Here is a 26,243-nt window from a genome sequence, read left to right on the forward strand (position 1 = left end):
TGGTGTGAAGCCAAATGGAAAAACATTGAAAGCAGAATTGACAAAATACCTGTTGGCTCTGTCTATCAGCATTTTTTATGTATCCATCATTTTACCATCTAGATGTCAATTTCAACCGGGGCTGAAATTCTAACCTAATATTTTCTTCCCTAATTGGAACGTGATCCTGAAGTTACTGAAGTCAGTGGCGTTCCATGCCTGGAGAATGTGCAGGGTGCAGTTAGGCCTTAGCAGGTAACAAGTATGTATATTATCCAGTAGTGAAAGAAAAAACAAGGGCGGTAGTGTAGATATTACCCTTACTTTTAGCAAGAGTGGCTTGCGCCTGCGTGTGTGGTACATTTGCAAGTGTGCCTGTGTTTGTGAGAAGGGTAGAACATTCATTGGAAATCTTCCTTTTGGCTATATCAGCCTGAGGTACAGAATAGCAGTTGAGGACAAGAAACACTTTTTTGTGGAATGCTACATGCAAAAAGGCGTTCAAAAAAAAATATCCTAGAACATAGTAAACTCTCCTCCTTCCTACCTCCAAAACTATACCCAATTCTGTGATTAACTGTACTTTCATAAGATCATTTAATCTCTTTTGAAATGGTGGCCAAAAAACGGTCGGAAGGGAGTACCCTCTAATTCAGGGGGTGGCCAACCTAAGCCTGAGAAGGAGCCAGAATTTACCAATGTACATTGCCAAAGAGCCACAGTAATACATCAGCAGCCCCCCATCAGCTCCCCCACCCCGCTCCCAGTACCTCCCACCCACTGGCAACCCTGCCGATCAGCGCCTCCCCCTCCCTCCCTGCACCTCCTGATCAGCTGATCCGTGGCCTGCAGGAGGCTGGGGTGTGTGTGTGGGAGGAGCGAGGGTGGAGTGGGGGCAGGGCCTGTGGCAGAGCCAGGGGTTGAGCAGTGAGCACCCCCCCGGCACATTGGAAAGTTGGCACATGTAGCTCCAGCCCCGGAGTCGGGGCCTATACAAGGAGCCGCGTATTAACTTCTGAAGAGCTGCATGTGGCTCCGGAGCCACAAGTGGGCCACCCCTGCTCTAATTCCTCATTGAAAAGTCATCAATAACACACGATCAGCCTGATGCATGGATGTACTGATGGCAGAGAGGCACAAGGACAGCTGAACGCCTCTACTCCACTCTCACGTAGGTATACTGAGCGAGGAATGCAAAGCCCAGAGTATGTTAGTGACCTTATAAAACAGATCTTCTTGGGGAAGGCCGGTTTTAAAGTATGCGTGTCCAGTATGCTGTTTAAAAAGCAGCCCAGTTTTTAAACAGTGCACTGCACTTTTTATTTTTACATCTTATTTAATTATAAAAGTTGTTTTCAAATGTTAAACACTTCACGTGGCTTTGTCTGCTTTTCTCCTTAGGAACCTGAGCTGCTGTGCTGAGACGTCCACTCGGCATGAGGGGGGCAGTGGCTTATGCCATTAATTAGGACTTGGGTTGCAGGACCCTGAATGTGCTGGCTGCTTTTAGCTCAGACCACCGAGTGCCGCTCCTGCTCCAAATCTTACATTTCTTAGGAAAGCAGCTGCGTTCCCCAAAGAAGCGACCGTTAATGCACCTGCATTGTTACTGCATCTCCATTGCTACTGCCACCCTTGGGCAGCCGGGATAATGATGTGACTTTGCATTCAAAGCCACGAAGATAAACTTCCATTTTTTAAAAGCAAGTCTCATAGGTTTTCCAGCTGCTGCTGCCCTGCTTCGAACAGAGCAGGGGCTTTGTGTAAGCTGTGGGTTATTTTCATTGCTGTCCTCTTAGAATCACATCAATATTCAAGGACCCAAGACCAGCAATGGCCACACAGACTCTTTAGCACTAGACTTTCAGTTTGAGCCAGACAGCGTTTTGGGATCTCCAAGGCTGGCCAGCACTCTCTGAGATCTTATGGAAAGCCTCTCTCTGCTCCTTCTATGCAATCAGGAGAATGGATTGCAGAGCCAGCATCAACTTGCTCTCCAAACCTACTGTTCTTGGCAGCGTGGTTAATGGGTAAAGTATAAATATAGAGGAGACAGCTCGCGGCCATATGATTCCCATAGGAGCTACGCTGCCACAGGAGAAGCAACAAGTGTAATGCATTTCTGGATCCCTGTGTTTGCTAGCTGCTTTCCCTGATATGCAGGTCCCAGGCTCCACAAGGCCACAAATGTCTCCCTATGGAGAGGACAATAGAAGAGAAAACTGCACAAGGAAAACTTTGCAGGTTTCCAAAACAGCTCCTTCGTGACCAAGAATTCTTTTTACAGAAGGGTAATACCTGGCTCAAGGATTTGAAGCCTTCTTCAATGAATATGAATACAGATTTAATCAAAGCCATTTAGCCTATCCCATCATCATGAGCATTTCTGATCGGCGTATTCTTATAATCTCTCGCCTGTATATTTGGTTTAAAATTATACAGCCAATTGAGCTAAGGAGGTGATAGAAGAATCAGAACCGTGCATATTACACAGAATAGCTTAGTAATGTTACCTGTCCACCCGGCAAGACAGCAGCAATAACCAGTGACAGCATCACACCCGTCTGCATGGCTACAGTCACAGTGTTCACTGCAATTAAGGCCATATGTTCCATCCTTCCAAAAACATAAATTTAAAAGCGCCTTAGTAATCAGATTTTGGTCCTTAAATGTGCACAATCATCTATCATGCCCATTTTAATGCTAAGTTGCATTTTTTTAAATTAACATGCGACAGTCCGGGCGAAAAAAACAGGATGCCTACCACTTCTAAAAAGAACCAAACTCAGAACACAAAACAATGTTCAAGAGACACCGCAGACGACATGATCATAGCTCTGATAGCATGTAGTACAAAATGTAACTAGTCTACCCGACTACTTAGAACTTTGATCGGTTATTTACAGATTGCTTTCTTCATTCCTCCATTAGAGCCCATGACAAAAATGTTCTATCGATCTATCATATATATGTGCCATGCACATCATCTGGGGATATTACTGAAAACAGATGCAAATGTACTCTACTAATACTTACAGGGCACGCCTGATCACAGTACTCTCCTTGCCATCCAGGCGAACAAAGACAAAACCCATCCACTGGATTGCAGGCTGCTCCATTGTTACAGTAACATGTTTGGTTACAGTTAAGACCCCAAGTTCCACTTGGACATGGAATGGAGCAGTCAACCCCCTGCCATCCTAAAGAGACATGCAACAGAAACAATGTGCGGTGATGTTTCCTCAACTGTCATTGTTAGAAAAAAGAAAAATGAATGCAGAGCTACGGGGCGTCCATTTGTAGTATGACACTGTTCTCTACAGCCAGCAGGTTAATAAGCACAGCTTGTATCATGTGCACTTTCCACACAGACTGAATGGCCAAGATTCTCTGTTGCACCTAGGATCTGTAAGGTGCAATAGGGTGGAGGTGGCAGGGAGGAAGAGCACAGAAATTGCAGCTTTCTGATTCTCGCTGGCCCTGGCAGATGTTAGAGCTGCCTCGAGCTAAGGTGTGCCTGCTGGTTCTGACTCCTAAGGGCCAGGAGTTGGGTGGGGGAGACACAGGAGACAGCTATGCTGGCTGCACCAGCTGGGGAGACCTGGGGGCTCTCTGGCCCCAGCACTGCTAAGGGTCTGAGGCAGGGAGAGAATCTGGAACAACCAAGACCTTTTGCATACTGAAGAGCTGGTATACAACATAAGCGGAAGAACAGTTACATGACACTGCTGGTTCTTTACATGCTATTTTGGTGGGAATGCTCTTTAATATAACACACACACACACACACACACACACACACAATTGAGGCTCAGCTCTTAACTGCCAGACACCGAGTGGAATTCAATACGCTGCCACTACATGTAATGGAGTTCAGCAGAAATACCATGATTTAGGCACAGTAGTGAAATGGAGTTATACAGTGATTGATTAATTCCTGCTTGAAATGCCAGCTTTTATTATTGTGTGCAGCGTTGTTGTAGCCATGTTGGTCCCAGGATATGAGAGACAAGGTGGCTGAGGTAATATCTTTTACTGGACCAACTTCTGTTGGTGAGAGAGACAAGCTTTCAAGCTTACATAGAGCTCTTCTTCGAGTCTTTATTATTCTTTGCTTCAGTGTGGGTTTAGGGTTCAAGCCTGCCATATGAGGCCATACAGACACAGCTGCCTGTCAGGGGCAGTGAGAAGATGCACAATCCAAAGAGGGCTTGGAGAAGGCACTGTGGGTCAGGAAGGCCGAAAGCCCCAGAGCTCCCCACGAAGGAGGTGCCGCAGTCTGCAGAGAGGTGTGTGCAGAGCCGGCTCCAGGCACCAGCCGACCAAGCACATGCTTGGGGCGGCACCTTGGGGCAGGGCGGAGCTCGATTTTTTATTTTATTTTATTTTTTGATTCGGTGGCGCGGCGCTTGGGGGGGGGGGGGTTTGGGGGGGGGTGGGGGGGTGGGGGGGCGGGGGGGGGGGGGGGGGGGGCGGGGATTTCGGCGGCTCTCGCGGTGGGGGAGGACGGCGGGGCGGCAAAAAAGTTAGAGCCAGCCCTGGGTGTGTGTATCTGAAGGATGGCCCAGTGGCAATGCTAGCCACATCAGGGTCTGTGTTTGGGGAAGCACTATGGCTGCAGTTGTGGAGGTCTCTGGATGGAGGGAGGTTCCGGTTACCCAGATGGGAACCAGCCGCATTCAATCAATATTTGCAGTAAGTTAACTGAGTAATAGCACAGGGCTAGACTGGCACAGTCCTTGCTCGGCCACACAGCGGAAGAAGAGGAGGAAGGAAGGCCTCAGATTGTGGGAGAGCACGAGCTACTCACCCTGAGAGAAAGGGGCAGAGAGTGTGAGGGGCCCTAGCTCTGCTCCCTTCCATTTGCCAGCCAGAGAGGCAGTCCAGGTGCACACCGGGGAGTGAGCTGCTACACAAGACGCGAAGAGGTAACTAATTGCCCCTAGAGCAATGGGCAGTGGGGGAGGAGTTGTGACTCTGAATCACAATTTGTTTGCTGGTCTACTAGAGAGGCAGTACAACTCCACACCGCCCCTTCATCTGGGCAGATTGTCAAATGCAATCTGGCCTGTAGTGAACCCTGCCATTTCAGACTCTTTCAGAAACACATGGAGACAGTTAATAATTTACAAATGGAACACACTGGAGCTGCTGACGGCGCAATTCTGCTTAGTTGCAAATCAATTACAATTTACATACAGTTGCATTGTTTTAACTTAAAAGGGACAGCGACATTTACGGCACCCAATGCAACCAGCTCTTCCATCTGAATTACGTTTACCTTCTCTGCAAAGACAAAAGCCATCCACGGGGGAACATGCACCATCATTTTTGCAGTTACACACTGACGAGCAGTTGGCTCCATAGGTTCTGGCCCCACAAGTAATGGAGCAATCATCTCCCTGCAATCCAAAATAAAACCAGCGTCAGGCAGAAAAATATGGATTTCAGGAAATTCTCGTCTGCACATAAAGGAGGCTTTCACTTTCAGCAAGGTACACAGCACACTAAGACTTGATAGCTTAGTCTTCAGTGCTTGAACAGTCACCTCTGAGGCCTGTGATTATGATGCAATTAGTGGTTTGATTGACTTGGAGGAAAGGGACAAGTTTCTGGCTGCCATTCAACAGGAGGCATGAAACTTCCAAAAACAAACTGCCTAGAACAGATGTTAGTGCCTTAACCAAAACATCGCTTACGAAACACTAATCACAAAACACAGAGTCTGAAGCTCTGCAGAGCTCGGTCGCATCTGAGCCGACACAAATGCTCCAAAGAAAGGATTTTTCAGTAGCCGAAGCCTAACAGAGCTCATGTGTATGCATCCACCACAGATCATGGACGTGAAAAATTAAGTAGTGAAGTGCATTAGAGCTTCATATTGATACACTAACCTAGCTGGCGCATGAATTTGTTTAGGGCTGGACTGTGACTTTTGACAGAGCCTTGAACAAGGGGTGATGCGTAACCTGAATTGCTGGAGAAGCAGCTATGGATGCATTGTGACTCAGACACCTCTTTGGGTGACAGCCTGGCCCCTGTTTCTGCCTAGCTCTAGGGTAGGGGCTCTAGTAATTTGGCGTGCATTAGCAGTAAATTACAGTGTTCCCTGAGCTGTCTCAGTTGTACTGGTCGGCAAGTAGGGAGATGGAACCAAGACTTTGTCCATACCCTCTCCACCTGCTGCAGCAAGGGAGTAAAATGGTGAGCAGTATCCCCTTAGTCCTGTATGCCCAGACCCAAGATCTGAGAAGCTCGCGGAAGTGTACAGGGAAAACATACCCTGTCTTCTACTCCCTTGTGCAGCAATGTTGTGTAAGTCACAATAAGCTCTTAAACTAAAGCTCTTCTTCAGTGAATTCAATTAGAATATGCAGTTGTATGTCACAGAAAGCCACCATGCACTGCACTGACACCCACATCTTAAAGATCAAAGGTGCAGATTTCATGTGTGTATGCCCAGGAGAAGAACCATCACTCCTTTGATGTGACTACGCATTTATCAGCAGATACAAATGTACAAAATGTCAATTTGCTTAGGCTCTAAAAAAGCACCACCTCACTGGGGGAAACTACGTATTACAGCACTAAGCAGCAAATGAGACATCAAAAGGAAATAGGGTCAGATTTTATAGTACTACAAATCCACAATGGTTAAGAGAACTTTCAGCTTTCTATTGTACAGTAAGAGACTGTAAGTAAGAGACTTTCAGCCTTTGCTGTACAGCGAATCCTTGTTTTAAGGGGATGGTAGCTAGATCATACAAATATGCCCTGTCCAGAAGCAAATCCTATAGTTTAATTTTTTAGTGAATGTTGTGTTTGTAAAAGGTGATGGTTTTAGTGGAGACCTTAGTGGAGAGAGAGAGAGAGAGAGAGACAAGGCCCCCAAAAACGTTTGGCTGCACAGAGGAGTCGGTTTGACAGCCAGGGTGTCTGAAGTGCTCTCTTCACCCACACTGCCATATGTGCCTCCAGACTGATGTGGGGGAACCGGGAGTTGATCTGGATGTTAGAGAGACATTCAGTCTCTATGCCCGGTCAGTCCTTCGCCTTTCTGCTGAGAGCGACAATGAGGTGGCCAATTAGTGCCACTTATAGATCAGATTGTTGTGATGGGGAAACCTGAATGAGATTTCCAACTCATTTCACACAGGAAATGGAACAGCCAGTGGTCACTACTAATTTTTGATGACTACAACCTGTGCTGGATTAGAACCGGTGATCTAGAAGTAAAAGCGATTTTCTTGTAGAAGGAAAGAAAAGCAAAGCTATTTGTAAAGTCTCGTGTTCAGTCACCCCATTGTGGCAATATAGGGCATGGATCTAAAATGCTCCAGTAAGTAGGATGAAGGTGTGGCCTAGAGATGGAGTGTCTGGACTTCTGGTTCTGTTGCTAACTCGGTGACTATGGGTATGGAGATGCAACGTCCCCCTGTGCCAGCTGTACCATGGATACCAAGGGGCAGATCCTCCCGTGGTGCAAATTCCCTGCAGAGTTATCACTATCTGCACCAGCTGTAGGTCTGGCTCCAATAATATTTTCCCACTTTAGTCACAGGGATGAGGGGTGTAAATGTTTATAAAGCACTTTGAGCTCGTAAGAAGAAAGGTGTTATAAAAAATGCCCAGTACCACCATGACAATTCAGCCTTTACTCTAAAAGTCTTTGGGTTTTGGGGACCATTAAGGTACGTAATTTAAGTACACCTCTACCCCGATATAATACTGTCCTTGGGAGCCAAAAAAATCTTACCATGTTGTAGGTGAAACCGCATTATATCGAACTTGCTTTGATCCGCTGGAGTGCGCAGCCCCGGCCCCCCGGAGCGCTGCTTTACCGCGTTATATCCGAATTCATGTTATATCGGGTCACGTTATATCGGGGTAGAGGTGTATACTGTACTTTGTGGCTTAACCGCAGTTAGCTACTTTGTCCCTTCGCAGTTATATTTATTGTGTGAACAACCTTGAATTAAAAAAGCAAAACAGAACACCTTGTCTCCCCCACCTAGCTGGCTTAATGAGATTTCTCTCCCTGGTTATAACTAGCCAGACCTCCAGAACGCTTTCTGAGTGACAACTGCCACATACACTTAACTTCTTAATTATATAATAGGAAAATGCACTTGAACTGTAGCACTGGCTCTAAGATATTATTAATTATAAATGCAGAACCAGTTATTAACATTTTGAACTTGATTTGGGAGACTGACCTGTGAATTAAATACATTAAGGTACTGTTAAAGATATGTAAATTCCATGCACCTCTTCCCACCTGCCTCACTGGATAATATTGCAGTACATTTCTATCCAGTTGTTAATGAGTTATATGTTCTATTAAACTGGAATCAAATGTTGTTTACTGGATCTTCCCTCTTGCAATATGGCACTTTATATTTCTATCCTATTTAGTAAAATTAATCAACAGCTGTGCACCTTATGTTGATTATTCTTTTTTTTCTGTGAAGTTCAGAAGGTTAATGAGTATAGTGAAAAGCCTGAATCTGGTATGTGAGATGGGAAGGAATAGCTAATTCAATCAAATGTATACCCCTGAAAACATTACAGCGATATTAAAAAAAATCTAGCTATAAATAACCTGATATTTAACGTCTCTCTTCCATACCAGAGTGATCCATATGGACATCATAAACGTTCAGAAGCGCTTCATTTGGTTGCTCCGGTATTTCAAGTTGAAGGCTCAATTCATCAAAATGTATGCCCCGTATCCATCCGAACAAAACTTTATGGCTTTAAGGGTCAAATTCGACTCTCACTTACGTCAATGGAAAGACTGACTGGCTTTAACGGGAATTGGATCAGCCCTAATTCAGGAAACTGTGACATTAAAGTCCATCTCCCCTTGTAAAGCAGCGTCTGCCTGATTCATGTTCTCTCACTTCCCACAACATCTTCTTCAGCCCCAATCCTGTGAAATACTGAACACCTCCATTCAGGGCTGGCTCCAGGCACCAGCCCACCAAGCATGTGCTTGGGGCGGCGGGGCGCTCCGGCCCGAGAGAGGGGCCGCGACTGGGCTCGCCGCCCTCCCCGCGGCGCTCCGGCCACCGGGGAGGGGAGAGCGGAGCCGCAGTGGGCTCGCCATCCTCCCCCCAGTGCTCTGGCCGCCGGGGGCTCTCCGCCATCCTCCCCCCAGCGCTCTGGCCGCCGGGGGCTCTCTGCCCTGCTCCCGGCGCTCCGGCCGGTCAGGGATTGCAGGCCCGCAGCCGGGCTCAGCGCCCTCCCATGCCACGCTGGGGGTGGGGGGCCGGCGGAGGGTGGCTTTTTTTGCCTAGGGTGGCAAAAAAGCCAGAGCCGGCCCTGCCTCCATTTAACAGGAGCGAGGCTACTCAGCACTTCTTGGCATGCTCAGCAACTAAAAAGAGCAGGCCCTTCATTTGCTCTAATTCTGAACATGATGGGAACATCACAGTGCACCAAGCATACACACATGGGATGTCTGACACCGGTGACGCCAAAGAGTTGACTTGTAATCAGAATGAATAGTTGATTAATAGTAACAATAATACAGGAAATATTAGCTAATTGTTGCTAAAACTAAATGATAGGCTTTTACATTCCTTGGCAGAGATTTGGGCATGCAACGCTCATTATTGTTAATTCTCCCCTAAGTATTGATACGCTAGGTCCAAGGAACCCAATTCCATCAATAATGCAAGCTGCCAGTTCACATCCATCAGCATCAAATATTAATAGACTCATGAGGGCCAGAGCATCCATCTTCCCAGATGGCAGTCGATAACATGTCTTGTTTCTGTTCACAAGTAAGGTGGAGATTTCCTTTCCCCAAAACAGTTATTGTAAAATGGGAAGCAGAGCTTATAAACACACCCAGGCTTTAAGTGCTATTGTGTGAACAAATTCTGGATCCTTAAAGAAATAAGCACTTTTCCTGTTCATGATTGCCTTAACAGCATGTGTAAGCTTATTTGTTTCTGTTAAAGGCATGCTCTTGCTATACTTTAAACAATGGCGCTCACATTTTAAGGGCCTGTTACAAAGCTCATCGAAGTCCACAGAAAGACTCTCACTAACTTTAATGCCCTTAAATGCCTAAAAAGCAGCCTTCGGGGGGAAAAATATTGGAAATTGGTATCCAGTATTCTGATGCCAGCTGTGATTCTAAAAATGAGCAACTGTGCCAAGCACAAAGCTGTGGCCATAATTGGTGGCTTTTGTATTTTGAACGTTTAAGAGATGAGAAATTAAAACTTTGAAAAGTGGATAAAATCCAGCAGAAAAGTTTACACTGCGGGACCAAATCTAGATCCATTGAAGCCAATGGGAAAACGGAAAATCAATTTTCCACGGCTTCTGCAGTGCAGAAGGCTAACAGAGTTGTTACTGAGTGTGGTCTTAAGTTCACATTTTAAAAACCTAGGCGACAGTTTTGTGTAAGTGTTCTTAAGGTCCACGCAGCACCCTCATCGCCTAGCAGAATCAATAGAAATTTAAGACATTTACTGTCCCACATATTTGGGCCAATAATAAACTGTACTCACTATATGGCTAATTTGATATTCTGAAAACTGAAAGATTTACAGAATATCTTTTTTGCACCACGTGAGTTATATATGCAGTTCCTATCAACCACAACCTGGGATGTCCCACGCACAGGCTCTCCGAGTTTACAATGCATGCATAAAATGGTTGCAGAAGGGCAAGTACAGTGCATTAGATATGTAGAGATAAAACAGATCAGGAAGACAAAATATGGATGGATGCTGTTTGTGGCTGGTGTCTGTGTGTCCAGATAAGCTGATTGCTATGGATTTACTCTATCAAAGTACATATTTATATGCGCATATATACATAATAGGACACACCAACGTGCTGGTATACAGGATCTGTGCACTGGTGCAGATCACAGATACAGCTCTGTAATATTTACTTATTTAATTGTGACATTTACAATCAACCCAAAGTGGTTCTCTCCAAACATTCCCCCAAGGTAAACATATGGTATCCAGCAAAGTGAACTGGTGGAACTGACTAATTTCCCTAATGACATTCCAATGGAAATTTTAACGTGCTCTTCTTAGGCACATTAACAGAAATATGAAACTTTGAACTTTTTATCTGTTTTCTCCTCCACCCCAGACACCAGCAATTTATTCATGACCTTACGCTACAACATCTTTAGTTTTCCAGACATAATGATGTCCTCCGGCAGAATTCCTTTCCCCTCTGGGCGATACTAATTACTCCCTGCAGATGTTGTTATTGGTGCTAATGATAAAATGCAGAAAAAAGGTTAGTGCAACAGCCATAAGGTTCTTGTTTCTAGTATAATCTAGGGTTTAAATTTGCAGATAATCACTGTTCCTGAGAAAGGACACATTTTCCTTTACTCGGTTTGTTGTGTCATTTGATGTAGCTGTGCCAGATATTTAAATACACATACATACGGCAGTAGCCACTGGGAAACCTTTTCCAGTGACAGTTTCACTTCATTATTTCACTCTTTGCTTTTCTGTTAGATGGGGAGGGGATGGGAGAGGGAGGGTGATGCTTGTTTAAAGAGGGAATTTAGTGCTCCTGAAAGTTACAGGCCTTGAAGGTCCTGGAGACCGAAGTCCTCTATTTAGTCATAAAGCAGTTTCAATATGGCATCAGTGAAGGCTTCCCCATTCTACTCCTCTGAGGGCATCATATCTCTTCTGGAGACATCAATTCTAGAAGTGAGGGGTGAGTTCAGTTTCTCCACACCCAATCAATCCCAGGGCATTCCAGCGAGACTAAACACAACTATACCAATTAGTGCCACATGTGGCGGTGATGCATTTGGATGTGGGTGCGATGTGTTGCTTTTTCTTCTAAAATCTGACCCCTTTATCCCTTGCTGTTTAAATTACATCCTCTTATACTGATTTACCAATGGATGTAACTGACATTGGCATTTACTTCACCTCTGAACTTGTCCTAATATATTAATGTATACAGTAGATATAGTAAATGCAGAGTTCAAAAATCTGCCTTCCTGGTAATAATTCTGAAATTTAGTTTATTGTAAAAGGGTTTTAGTGAAACAGAAACAGAAAGCTTGACTTCCTGGAAAGGGTTAGTCAGTAAAATAAAACATACTTTGAGTCCTGTTGGTAGATATATCGTGAGATCTGAGATACAGGTGCATAAATCCCAAAGATCAGAACAAGGAAGTACTGGCTACATTTCTAATGGTGTAACAACCAAAGCCCCTGCTGTGCATAAACAAAGCAGAGAGAATTGAGTGTGGAAATTGACAACAAAACTAAACACTCCTTGGTGTTTTGTTTCCAATGCAGTCTGGATGACAGTTGTATCTAGTGAATTGGAGCCCAAATGTTTTTTCTATGGGCCTATTTCCGCCACTTTACTCATGGTGAGCAGTACTTTACTTCACAAGCAGTCCCATTGAAGAAAATGGGCCAGAACCTTGAATGTGGCCAGACTGTGCTCTAAGCTACCTTTCCACTCCCCCATTGGGGCCACTTTATTTCCCAGTGTCAATTAGAGCAGCCTAAGGGCTGCTCTCGGCTACACTAGCAGTTCCCTAAGGATGTGCCAGTTTCACAGAATAGCACAAGCTATTCTGGCCACACTCTGTCCAGTGCTTAGTACTAACACACCTCATGCATCAAAGGTGGGAAATGTTCTGGCTCAATGAAATTACTCGTGGCATGAAGTAATGCTCAGTGTGATTAAAGGGCGGCAGAATCTAGCCTTGTGTGATTTTTTTCCTCCTTCACATTATCAGTTACAACAAATTTTCAATAAAAATAATTTATTCTGCATATTAAAACCATGGGCCTGATTCCAGGAGTAGTTTTATTCCTATGATCCAAATCATCTAGACATGCACGTTAAACAAAATACATACTGAATTGAACAAAGATAATGGGCCAGATCCAGAGATGGTCTAAATCAGCATTGCTCTGTTGACTTCAGTGAAGCTAATTTACACCAGCTGCATGACAAGGGAGGGCAGAGAAAGTACCACTGGCTGCTCCATGAGCTGCTTTCCTGCCAGGCTCTGGGAGCCCCAAGGAGAGCACACCAGAAGCTCACCTAGCTCTGACCGAGCTCAGGGAGTGCCTAGTCAAGGAGGGCTTCCCTTCCTCACATCACTGCCCAGGGCAAGGCACACAGAGGGGAAAATGAGAACCAACAACTAGCTGAGGCTCCCTGATTCTCTGATCCAGCCCTGGCTCAGGGTAACTCAATCTGGGGGTGGCTCTAACTTTAAGAAACCATACCACCAGCTGAGGATAGCCAGAGCACACTGCACTCCGGCCCCATCCCACTCTGCTCCCCGGACAAGGAGGACGATGTAGGAGCTGGCTATGCCAACTCTGCATCGGCTGTGAATGCCTCCATGTGGGGGAAATCCCCAGCTGGGAATTAGGAGTGGTTTCTGCTCATTTTGCACTGCCAAAGTGGCACAAAGGAAGGGGGATTGGACAAGGATCTGCCTCCAAGTATTGATTGCAGCCTCTTGCCTTTTTGGAACTAGTACATTTGGCCCCCAACTGAGAAGGCTGCACAGCTCTGCAGTAGGGCGGTCAGCATAAGCAGAGAGCTAAACGTACAATCTAGCACTCGAGAGCATCCTGTAGTTTTTGCAACACTCCCCGGAGGTCCAGAAGTCAATGACTGGAGTCCATCATTTCACAGATGTAGTCTTTTTCTCTGTTACAGATCTACTAGAGAACTGGCAGTATTCTCCGACTTTGTTAACCACCTCAGGACACCGCTGGTGAGAGAATTCAATGGAAAGCAAATTACTTCTCAGAGAAACACTGACATGTAGGGCCAGAAGGGACTGGGGCCTTGAACCTGGGCCCATGGATCCCTGGGCAGAGCTCAGCCCATGGCTGCCACCAGGCAGTTCACCTGAATAACTGGAGATGTTAGCCAACAAAGCGCTAGCTCACAAAGGGACCTGCCCACAAAGCTCCCGACTGGGGGAAACTTCCAGCATCGCTAATTGGCTGGGGAGCTCTATTTAAACCAGAACGAGGCAAAGGAAGTTGTCTGAGAAATTAGAGGAATCCCTGACTGGTTGCTGCCACGGACTCTGCCTGCTTACCTGACTCCAGAGCCCTGCCTTCCTGCTTGTTCCTATCCTCCTTATCCTATCCCCATCTGTTCGTGGTCCCTGCTTTCCTGCCTCACTCCAAGTCCCAGTTCCTATGTCCCACCCTTGAGACTGACTCCATCTCTGACCTTTGTTGTGGCACCTGACTAACCCATTAGACATGACTGCCCATGCCCGAGTCACTACAGGTCATGTAATCCAGCCCGCTGTGCCGAGTCAGGACCAAGTAAACCCAGACCATCCCTGACATGTGTTTGCCTACCCTGTTCTTAAAAAACTCCAGTGATGCTCTGTAGGTGAGAAGGTGCTTTTTATGGCAAGAACTGAACAGCAGAGCGGGTGCTGGCTTTAGGCTGAGGTACATCACCTTTTGAGCAGCCAGTGTAACATGACTTCCTCTTCAATCATCCCACACTAAGTGCAGCAAGCCTGTAGTACAAAATGTGACAATATACTGGGCCAAACCCTTTCCTGGGTGAGTCTACTCACTGCAATGGGCTTGCACCAGGGATGAATTCGGTCCATCACATTTTTCAGTGCTACGTATTTAGGGTTCTACCAGTTTGAACTGGGCAATTTAATATGCATATATTGCATTGTCTACTTAACATAATTCTGGTCACTGCTACTATCTGATCTGTGCATGTTCATTAAAAAAAAAAAGACCAGGGTTTCAGCTCTATATTGAATTGTCAGAATACTGAAGACACACACTATAAAATCATGGCAATACCTCCGCGGTTAAGAATGTGCGCGTGTTAATACAAACATGTATGTACACACACAGTAAATATGGCTTCAACACTAAACCACGTTTAGCCGAAGCAAAGAACCCATTGACAGACAAACAAGACATACCTATGCACGCACACACAGCCTGAAAAAACAGACTAGTATCTGGTAGAAGTTCTGTTGCCCTCACGAGAATGCAAAATTACGCTGGGATTTTGGATTTACGTGCACTTTTCTAAAAAGGATAAAATCGAGCCCTCAGAGACCACAGTTAAATAGAAAATGAAATGAAAAACTAACCAATGATTTACATTCTATTGTAGTGGTTTTAGCAACCCTTAAGTTTTCAATCTGGAATCTGAACTAGAAAGAGAATCAACTAGCAACTATGCAAAGACATGTCCACAGCTACGCAAATAGCACCAATGAAGATATTTAAGTTTAGAAGCTTAATAGTTGGAGACTAAACAAACAATAGATTTCCCTGCAAAATTCGTATAAAATAACTCAGTCTGCAGTTAGGTACTGAGCCCCTCTGGTACTGGATGAGGCTACAGAAATGGAAATACAATTTGACATAGCCACATTGCCAATTAAAGGTGAAACAGAAGCAATATGTCAACTGGTAGCAAAGAGAAGCATTCTGAGTTCCTATATGAAACTAGCTCCTTTGGACCCACTTACAAAATTCTGGAGTACTGAGGTAAATAGAACAGCAGCAGAACTTACAGGAAAAAGCAAACAAAAGAAGAAAGAGGAGGAGAATTGGGACTTGACTACTGCTGTTATCAGATTATACATGCTGCATGTAACTGAACAAGTATTAAAAAGGGGGACAACAGACATGGCTCATTAATAGAGGAAGGCAATTCTGTTCTCCTGTAAATCTGGGGCAATGCCATGGAAACCAATAATTGATGCTAAAGTAAACCTGGAGTAACAGAGCAGAATTTGGCCTTCCCAGTACAGGGTTCAAAGGCTCCTCCACTGGAGAGAGAAAAACAAAACAAAACAAAGGAAGTTCGTAACGGAGATTTGAAAAAAAACTGCAAGGATTTCAAAGCAAGAGGCATAATTTCTGCAAACCATGCAGAACCACTGTGAACTGCATCCATTGACCTTGCTAAATATTTCAGCACAATAGTTCACCTCTTAAAAAGCACACAACACATGCCTGTGGGTGTAAGGGGACCCTTCATTATGTCCCCTACAGCCAGAGGCTGATGTGAACATTGTCAGGTTTACAGACACAAAGATTCCCAGACAGTGTAGCTGCCAGTGATCCAGCAAAAAGGTCTAATTGGTCAGCAGAAGCTCCAGGGGGAGAAGGAGGACAAGTTTAATAGGCAGCAAGCACCTGGTCTGTTGGTATAAAAGGCAGCTGGGAAGCAGCTGTATCTGAAAGCCTGGAAATGGACAGGGGGTCTCCCAATAATGACCCTACTTTGGGATCAGGTTGCAGGATGTCTTATTGTTTTACATTCTGGGGCTGAGAAAAAACTTTCCTCTCTTGCAATTGGCCCTGATTAAACTGTGCCTGCCCAACTTCCAGCTAAACCATTTCCCCCCCAATTCTATAGGCTGCTGCTCTGGCGGTGCCATTCCACAGGGGACCAAGTTTTCAAAAAGGCGTTTACAATGTAAGAAAAACAGAACACAGTTTGGGATGAATGTAATGCTCGTGAAAGGCGCCAGATTGACAGTTCTAAGGGACGGAGTTCTCTATTTATCCACAGAAACACTTCAGCCCTGGATTGGTATTATAAGCTTGGTCACATGGCCCCATCATTGACCTTGACCTTGAGGGTGAAAGGGTGGTTCAGTCTAGCAGCAAGCTTGCCAATCAGTGCCAACAGAGATGGGATTAGTGATGTGGACACATGCCCACTGGGAGCTGGACTGAGACCAAATTCATTTCATACAGGCCATTGAACAGCCAACAGAAGATAATTTCCAATCTGTACTGATTTAGCCCAGATTTGCACCAGTAGCCAAGGGATGAAAGGCTTATCTCCTGGAACAGCCAGTCCCCTATGCCCACTAAAATGGCCAGGGCAGCCATTTTGGATATGCAGATCTTTTGTGCATGCAAGCAGATAGGTTAGCAAATTCAGAGATGATAATTTTGCAGGGGTATCAAGGTGGGACCCAACAAGGACCTTCCGTTGATCTCTGAGCATTCAGTGGGGGACTCCCAGGGATTACAAGTCATCCATCTGGCTGAGTGCATTTTTGCACAGGAAAGCCAAGCCTTCTTAAACCCTTTGCCACATTAGGCATCCTTGCCAATAACCAAATGAGAGTGGCTACTTCACCTGGACATGAACAAAGACAGTTCCTGGAAATGGTTTCAGATGTCTGCTTCTCAAAAGCAACTTGTGACAGGACGGTGGCCTCCAACTGCTGGTCCTGGATGGGGAATGGTAAAAACGAGTAAGGTGGACCCTTGTAGAGATGCTGGAACTTATTAGGGTAGAACGGTGTGGTAAAATATGGAACATGCCACAGAGGACTCTCTTGGACACCAATGAATGGAGGCCTACAGGCAGGCAGTCCAACTGACAGAGGAACTTTCTGTATGACTTGGAATTATCAATGACTAAAAACACTTCCTTTCACCTCTATCTCACCAGAAAACTCCATCTCCCACTTTCTGGATGAGGGTCAGGCTGGTGCAAGATGTAGTTGCCTGCCTCCTCCATGGTTTAGGTTCATAGAATCATAGAATATCAGGATTGGAAAGCATCTCAGAAGGTCATCTAGTCCAAACTCTGCTCAAAGCAGGACCAATCCCCAACTAAATAATCCCAGCCAGGGCTTTGTCAAGCCAGGCCTTAAAAAACTCCAAGGAAGGAGATTCCACCACCTCCCTAGGTAACCCATTCCAGTGCTTCACCACCCTCCTAGTGAAAAAGTTTTTCCTAATATCCAACCTAAACCTCCCCCACTGCAACTTGAGACCATTGCTCCTTGTTCTGTCATCTGGTACCACTGAGAACAGTCTAGATCCATCCTCTTTGGAACCCCCTTTCAGGTAGCTGAAAGCAGCTATCAAATCCCCCCTCATTCTTCTCTTCTGCAGACTAAACAATCCCAGTTCCCTCAGCCTCTCCTCATAAGTCATGTGCTCCAGCCCCCTAATCATTTTTGTTGCCCTCTGCTGGACTCTTTCCAATTTTTCCACATCCTTCTTGTAGTGTGGGGCCCAAAACTGGACACAGTACTCCAGATGACATACCAATGCTGAATAGAGGGGAATGATCACGTCCCTTGATCTGCTGGCAATGCCCCTACTTATACAGCCCCAAATGCCACTAGCCTTCTTGGCAATAAGGGCACACTGTTGACTCATATCCAGCTTCTCGTCCACTGTAACTCGTAGGTCCTTTTCTGCAGAACTGCTGCCTAGTTATTCGGTCCCTAGTCTGTAGCAGTGCATGGGATTCTTCCGTCCTAAGTGCAGGACTCTGCACTTGTCCTTGCTGAACCTCATCAGATTTCTTTTGGCCCAATCCTCTAATTTGTCTAGGCCCCACTGTATCCTATCCCTACCCTCCAGCATATCTATCACTCCTCCCAGTTTAGTGTCATCTGTAAACTTGCTGAGGGTGCAGTCCACGCCATCCTCCAGATCATTAATGAAGATATTGAACAAAACCAGCCCCAGGACCAACCCTTGGGGCACTCTGCTTGATACCAGCTGCCAACTAGACATGGAGCCATTGATCACTACGCGTTGAGCCCGAGGATCTAGCCAGCTTTCTATCCACTTTATAATCCATTCATCCAGCCCATAGTTCTTTAACTTGCTGGCAAGAATACTGTGGGAGACTTTAGCAAAGCTTTTGATACGGTCAAGAAATAACATGCTTTCCCCTCATCCACAGAATCAGTTATCTCATCACAAAAGGCAATTAGGCTAGTCAGACATGACTTGCCCTTGGTGACTCCATGCTGACTGTTCCTGATCACTTTCCTCTCCTCTAAGTGCTTCAGAACTGATTCCATGAGGACCTGCTCCAGGATTTTTCCAGGGACTGAGGTGAGGCTGACTGGCCTGTAGTTCCCCGGATCCTCCTTCTTCCCTTTTTAAAAGATGGGCACTACATTAGCCTTTTTCCAGTCATCCGGGACCTCCCCCGATCGCCATGAGTTTTCAAAGATAATGGCCAATGGCTCTGCAATCACATCCGCCAACTCCTTTAGCACCCTCGGATGCAGTGCATCCGGCCCCATGGACTTGTCCTCGTCCAGCTTTTCTAAATAGTTCTGAACCACTTCTTTCTCCACAGAGGGCTGGTAACCTTCTCCTCATGCTGTGCTGCCCAGTGCAGTAGTCTGGGAGCTGGCCTTGTTCGTGAAAACAGAGGCAAAAAAAGCATTGAGTACATTAGCTTTTTCCACATCCTCTGTCATTAGGTTGCCTTCCTCATTCAGTAAGGGTCCACACTTTCCTTGACTTTCTTCTTGTTGCTAACATACCTGAAGAAACCCTTCTTGTTACTCTTAACAGGTCTTGCTAGCTGCAACTCCAAGTGTGATTTGGCCTTCTTGATTTCACTCTTGCATGCCTGAGCAATATTTTTATGGTCCTTCCTGGTCATTTGTCCAATCTTCCACTTCCTGTAAGCTTCTTTTTTTATGTTTAAGATCAGCAAGGATTTCACTGGATTTCACTCAACAAATCTGTGCTCTAGTCCCTCCATTGGTTCCCAGTGCACTTGTGCAACGAGTCTTGGGCATTGGTCGTAATCTTCAAAGCAATGAACAGGTCTGGTTCCAGCTACATTACAGACTGCATCTCCGTCTATGAAGCACCAAGACAGAAACAATTAACTGGGCAGTGCAGATCACTAAGCCCAGAACCAAGTGTGTGGGAGCTGCGGATAAAGCATTCTCAGTGGAGTGGACCTGGCTGTGGAACGAACTTCCAGACAAGGTCAGATTAATTCAGAGTGGACAATGTTAGCATCCTCCCTCTCATTCAGATCCATAACCTGGGCATCATCTTTGATGTGGCCTTCTCTCTAGACCCACACATCCACAATGTGTCTAAATCTTGTACTTCTTTCAGTACAATATCTATATCCACACATCTAAAACTCTTATCCAAGTCTTTGCTACCATGCATGTCAACTAGTGAAATCTCCTTCTTTCTGGCCTTGACAAAAGCACCTTGGTTCCTCTAGAATCCATTCAAAACACTGCAGCCAAAAATCATCTGCCTCGCTCATTGGTTTGATCATGTTACTCCTCTGTTTGCATCTCTACATTGGCTCCCCTCCCCCTTCCACCACCGCAAATTGGTCTTCACTTTTATAGTCCTTCATGGGTTACCCATGTCCCACATATGATCCCTGTCTCTTAACTTCCTGGGTAGCTGAGATAGTGGAGATGGGTTCAGATAGGCACTCCTTCTCTGTGGCAAGATACTAAGCCACAGCTGACAACAATGCCCAGCAAAAGAGGCAGAATACAGGAGAGGTCACAAAATGCCCCATTTTGTGGCCTCACTCCACCTCAGACAGTTAATCCCCCTAGGGACAGTTATAGGACTATAAGGGAAGGAAACAAAGGAGGGGCAATAAATGGCATGTTGAAAAAACATCCGGGGAGGAGGAAGAGTGCAAAGGCTGATGGTATAAAGCCAGGTTGCTTCCTTATCATGCTCCAAGCTCAGACTCTGGCCACACAAAGTCCTTTTTATTTTAGGGACCTTGATGCAGGGTGGGTTTTTTTTGGTCTTGCAACTGATTATTGATTCAGCCACACCTTGCTAGCACCTGAGCAAAAAGCCACATGTGCAGCCTCACTGTTGGCGGTTGCCACTATTACTAGTACTAGGTGTTCACCTTCATTCTGAAGCAGTGGATTATGAATACAAATGGGCAAGCAGAAAATGCAACTTGTTTGTGCCATTATGTAATTCGTGAAATAAGACAGGGCAAACTATTTTTGTTGCCTGTAATATTCCAGCTGATTCGACAATCGCTGTGCCACAAAACCTTCCCCGCCCCCACCAGCCAGTAAAATTTATATTGGTGATTGGTAACAAAAACACCATGATAAAAGAGTTGAATTTATTTGATACTTGTAAATGAAAAGAGCTGTTCACAAAGGGGGGTAACCGATATGCTCGGTAAATCAAGGATAAAAGGAGAGAGGCTCTATTGAAGATTTTTCCCCCTCTTTTTTTTTTTAAATCTTTTGATGAGGTGCCCTGTTGCTCTGAGATGAGCTTCCACTGAAGTACTTTCAGAATTGCCTCAAAGAGAAACTGATCATTTAAATGAATTAAAGACCCCAAAACAGATCCACTATCTCAACCCTAGGATCATTTTTCATAACAAGAATCCTGTGAAGTTTATAAAATACCTTTACTACTGAATCAAGGGTTTATGAGACCATGAAGAATCTCATTCATTTGCCAATATTGCTTCTGAAATGGTGAAGGATGGTACATTTATAATAAAGGTGAAAGCAAATATGTGGAAGAATGTGATTCTTCTGATACATTTATATTTATCAATCATGAGTGTTAGAGAAAGCACTGGCCCTTTAAATTCCTCCTGATCTGCATGGGATTTCTACCCTGCTTGGTAAATTCAGCTGAAGAACACTAAGTTTCTGTAAGATGCTCCCTTCCTTCAAGGAGGAGGAAATTTTAAAGGGCCAGAACTGGAGAGTACCAGACGTAGTTCTGTTTTGCAGAAAAAGTATGAGGGAGATTTGGTGTAGGTTGAGACAGTTACACCACATAATGCAACGTGACAAGACATGAACCAACATTCAGGATAGAAAGACAGTCACTTTCTGTACGTTCATTTACACAGTCAAGGTAAAAATACCAAGGATGTTCTCATTTGACCCTCTCTACCATGCTTCGTTGCTAATTTAAGTTAAATTCTGGCACAATGCATCTCTTCCCCCCAATTCTTTCCAGGAGGTTACTATCTTCACTATTGTGGTCCCAAGACTCTTTGCTCTCAGGCCAAAGTGATGGGTGAATAAGGGCTGCAGATGAACGAATGGCTTTCCTCGCTTTTGTGTATTCCCTTCAAGGATCGAGGAACAGATGTTGTGTGCCAGAGTCCAGAGGGAACACTCAAAAGACCAGTTCAGTCCCCCTTTACAGATTTAGAATGTGAAAAAAGGTAGTTGGTGGTTTTATTCATTTTGGTGTGGGCTGTGCGGGCCTATCTGTTTCTTTTATAGGAGCTGAAAACTGGCCAGAGATTTTTGTTTGTGTTAACTGATAGATTATTTGTTAGGTTTGTTCTGTATATTGTAATAGAGTTCTATTTAATTATATTATACAGTGTTTACCCTGTTATTTATGGTGTGTTATAGCGGACAGATTCTACTCCAAACATGTGCAGAAACGTATATGTAAACTCAAAGGCTGAATTTGTTTCTCAGTGGTGGACCAAGGATTGCATTCAGAAACTACCACTTAACACACAAAATTAAGGATTCAGACACACTTGGGTCCAAAGTCCTCAAAACTTGAAGTCCTTCTGCAGACAAAATCCCCATTGAGCTCAATGGGAGTTACATCCACATAACAGTTTAAAGATCAGGATAGAAACTAAGGACACCCCTTTATTAATATTTTTAAAATCCAGTTTTGATGGAGTAATAACAAAAGATTCAAATGACTATAGATGCATAATACAGGGTCATAACTGGGCAAGCCTAAAGGACTCAGAGGAATATTCCAAAAGAAAAGTCATCTCTTATAAAGAGATATTATTTTTATAGTTTCCATCCCTTTCCTTACCATATAATACAGGGATGGGCCTCTATCAGAACTACCAATATAGTCAAGAAAAAGAAGTGTCAGAATGAATTCTTTCATTTCGGTGATGAAGTGCTAGCTTTGCTTGCCAGCATGCAGGGTTCAATAAAAATAGACAGGTCTTCAAAAAACTGCGGCATAAATAGATGAAACCTTTAAAGTAATATAAGTTCTGTCATCCAGATATGAAATATAGACTTTGCGCACCCACCGAAGTAAAAGCTGACCAAACACTCCATCTACAAGTGTTAAAGTTTGCTGAAAGTGTCTTAGCCTGAGAAATGTTCTTATGCCGTATCTCCTTACAACACCAGATAGCAAAAAAGAATCTGAAGGTAAATACGTTTTTCAAAGGAAAAACAAAACACCCCCAAAGAAAAAAGGCATAAAGCCAAGTAAGATCTCAGTAGCTAGTTAACCACAGTTTCTCAGAGAGCTGCAATTATTTGCAGAATGGAGAGTGTGAACTTTTCAGCCTGATTTCAGCAGCATATATAATGACTTGAGTAACTGGAAAGCTGATAGGTATGTGCTGGGGGTTGGTTTCAAGATTTCCTTGCGAGACAGAAGGTCAGGATTCCTGTGGTCTTGTGTCATATTTAATTCATATCCTCTGGCCTTCTTTGCCTCGTTTATTGAATTACAGAAATAAAATTCAGTGAACCAAAAACAAAAGAAGGGTCAGGGCAAATCCTGACTTCACTTACAGCCCAGTAGCACCATCGCCTTGCGTGGGCTTGTAACAGTGTAAGTGAGGGCAGAATCTGGCCTTTAGACTTTTGGAAAACAGACAAAACCCTAAAAACTTGGGAAGGGAGGACACAGCGAGTCAGTGTAAACCCTACTGCCACCTCCACAATTACTTTCAAGTCATTTATCACGAGGAATACAGAGTGACTTTCTGTGGCAGGGGTGAGTGGGTGGAATTTCTACCATTAGAGAAGTTTCCTCTGCTTTACAGTGGCTTCCTGTATGTGTTTATCAGATTCTTCCGTATCACTAGTGTGCATTCCCAATATACAGGTACGGCTGGGGGAGGGCTTTTCAAATCCATGATTGGTGCTTAAGCAACTCAGTAATCAGGGACTGTCCTCATGCATGTTTATTAAAAGTGCTGCATACTAACTTCCCAGTGGGCTTGCTTGTCATTACAGTGCTCCATAGTTGTCTTAACGGCACAGCTGCGCCCCTCAGATCCCCTGCATAGGAGAGACTCAGCAGCTGCAGGACCAATTACAGCCCCGATGTTGCTGGAGCAGCTGTGGAGCCAGCTCTGCAGCCAGCGGGGAGACGATTCTGTTCCCCTCAACTCCCCTGGACCCCCCCCCCATCACACAACCCACTTTCTGCTTGTACACTGGGGCCAAGATCGGAACTGAAATGTATTAATAATCATTCGTCTCCCCTACCCAATGCCCCATTACCTCAAAACAGACAAAAACACTTCCATTTGTATTATAAAGAAGACACCGTCTAGGCCACCTCACCACATACACACGGTATCCTGCCGCCGCCGTCTGGGCCACCTCACCACATACACACGGTAACCTGTCACCACCGTCAGACAAAGTTCCTATCTGCTGAAATTTGCCATCTGCCCTATACATTAGCAGATGCGTAAAGATACGGACATAGGCATGTCCTTGGTGGCTACATTTAATGTTTGGAACCACAGGTCATCTGCAGGGCTAGAACCGATAGACTTCAGCACCACAGCACAGACTTCTACCTCTTGAGCTAACAGAATAATTCTGTCACCTTCAGAAGTAATTGGCTGTTATCTTCCATGCTAGCCATGAGACAGGGATGTGACACACACCTTACATGTGAGTTACATATTCATCTGAAGACTCTGTTGGCAGTGGGCTAGATTCTGTTCTCACTTCCACCAATGTAAATCTGAACTCTGTTACACTAGTGCAAATCCACAGTAAGCGAGGGAAGCAATTAACTCCAGTGAGTTATTCCTGGCAAGGTCAGGACTCAGTTAAACACAATTAGGAATATGGGAAAATTGCACAGATCAGTTAGGTTTTTCAGACATCCCTTAGGGCTGGTCTACACACAGTTTTTGTACCACTTCAACTATATTGGTCTAGAACCCAATATTGTTAAAGTGGTCTAATCCCCTAGCGAGGACAGAGTTTTACTTACTGTACATTTGCAGAAACAAGCAATACCCCTACAGGCACCTTTAATACCAGCATTAGTCACTTTTTGGAGACATGTATGTGGAGATCTGGCAGCAGACTTTCATCCAAAATGTCCATCAAGGAAAATAAAATGATCTGAAACCCCATCCAAGATGTTTTAGCTGGCCAATATTTTGCTTTGGCATTTGAATTTTTAGAAGTGGCACACCTAATAAATATTTTCACAGCGATACTGTACGTTTTTATTTTAAAACTTAAAATCTGTTTAACTTCCAAAAATTTAGCAAACTGCTCACACGCATTTCAACTTATGGGATGGCTGTATTTCCACTTAAATACATTTAGCAAAGGTGACCAGATGCTTTGTGTTTTTAATGGCTTGTTCTACGTCCCAACAAAATTTCCCAGTTTTGGCTGCATTCGCAGATGACTCATTTTGAAACCCTGCCCAGCTGCCCTGACACAGACGAGCCATGGCACAGTTAAAAAAACAGACCATCTGTGCAAGAAAAGTGGGTAGAGGGAGTTCTTTGCCAGGAAAAGGCCCTGCCATTTCTTGGTCACTACACTCTCTAGCTATCCAACAAACTGAAACGTTCTAGTTCCAACCTATCTGCCTTTCCAGCTATTGCACATTAAACAGCTTCCTATCTTACATGAACCCTTTTCCCTTACCCTGCTATGGAAACTTCTGTTTAGATCCAATACTTTTGCAGAATGTCTGATTTTTATCTCACATTAATTCTTTGCAATTACATGTCACAATTACTGCCCTCTGGGCTACAGCAACCAAGCTTCACATTAGGGAAAAAAAAACACGAAACAATTCATTTATGCCAACCCCGACTAATTAGTTCTGTCCAGTTCCATACCAGCTGCACTCTATTGTCTGTGCTGCCATGTGCCAGCCACCCACATTCAGAAACACTCCATTCACACCCAGGGCTGCTGGAGTCCAAGGGCAAAATTCTGCTCTGACAGCTCCCCACTGCTCCAGCCAGAGCCGTGCGTGCATACCTGGGGCTGAATCTGGTCTCTAGCCTGTCACTGAGATGATCTGCTTTGTGACATGAGAAGGTTCTGGCCCCACTGCATCTACAGCACAACCTGCAGGCTGCTCCATGGTGGAGCATTAATATTTGCTCCACACCCGGAAGATGGAACGTGCCGGAAAGCTAGTTCAGTGGGGGAAAGGGGTTCGAGGTGGGGAGAAAAGGTGGCTGAGATTCTGCTGAATCTTCCTTGCAGTCTATACTCTCTATCATCTGAAAAAACTATTGTAACTTGATTCATCTGGCATGCGTATGAATGACAAATACACTTCAGAGGCAATAAATTAGCAATTTCAAGGCTTTACATCCCCTCATGGACTAATTGCCAGAGATTATAGTACATTATGAGAAAGCAATGATACTAATGCCTAAATATGCTTCAGTGACTATAGAGCTATCCTCAATAACCACGCTGCTTAAATGTCTGT

General features: G+C 44.7%; 1 protein-coding gene across 1 annotated transcript in view; it reads right to left on the reverse strand.

Annotated features, from left to right (window-relative positions):
* The window catches only part of MEGF11 (multiple EGF like domains 11), a 256,860-nt gene that overhangs the window by 69,376 nt on the left and 161,241 nt on the right, over positions 1-26,243 (reverse strand). Inside the window, exons 11-13 of the mRNA XM_034784777.1 lie at positions 5,261-5,381; positions 3,016-3,179; positions 2,493-2,595 (exon numbers count right to left, since the gene is read on the reverse strand). Coding sequence (XP_034640668.1) covers positions 2,493-2,595; positions 3,016-3,179; positions 5,261-5,381 — 388 coding nt within the window. The remainder of the gene's footprint in view (positions 1-2,492; positions 2,596-3,015; positions 3,180-5,260; positions 5,382-26,243) is intronic.

Source organism: Trachemys scripta, chromosome 10 (assembly GCF_013100865.1).
Source record: "Trachemys scripta elegans isolate TJP31775 chromosome 10, CAS_Tse_1.0, whole genome shotgun sequence".
Lineage (NCBI taxonomy): Eukaryota > Metazoa > Chordata > Testudines > Emydidae > Trachemys > Trachemys scripta.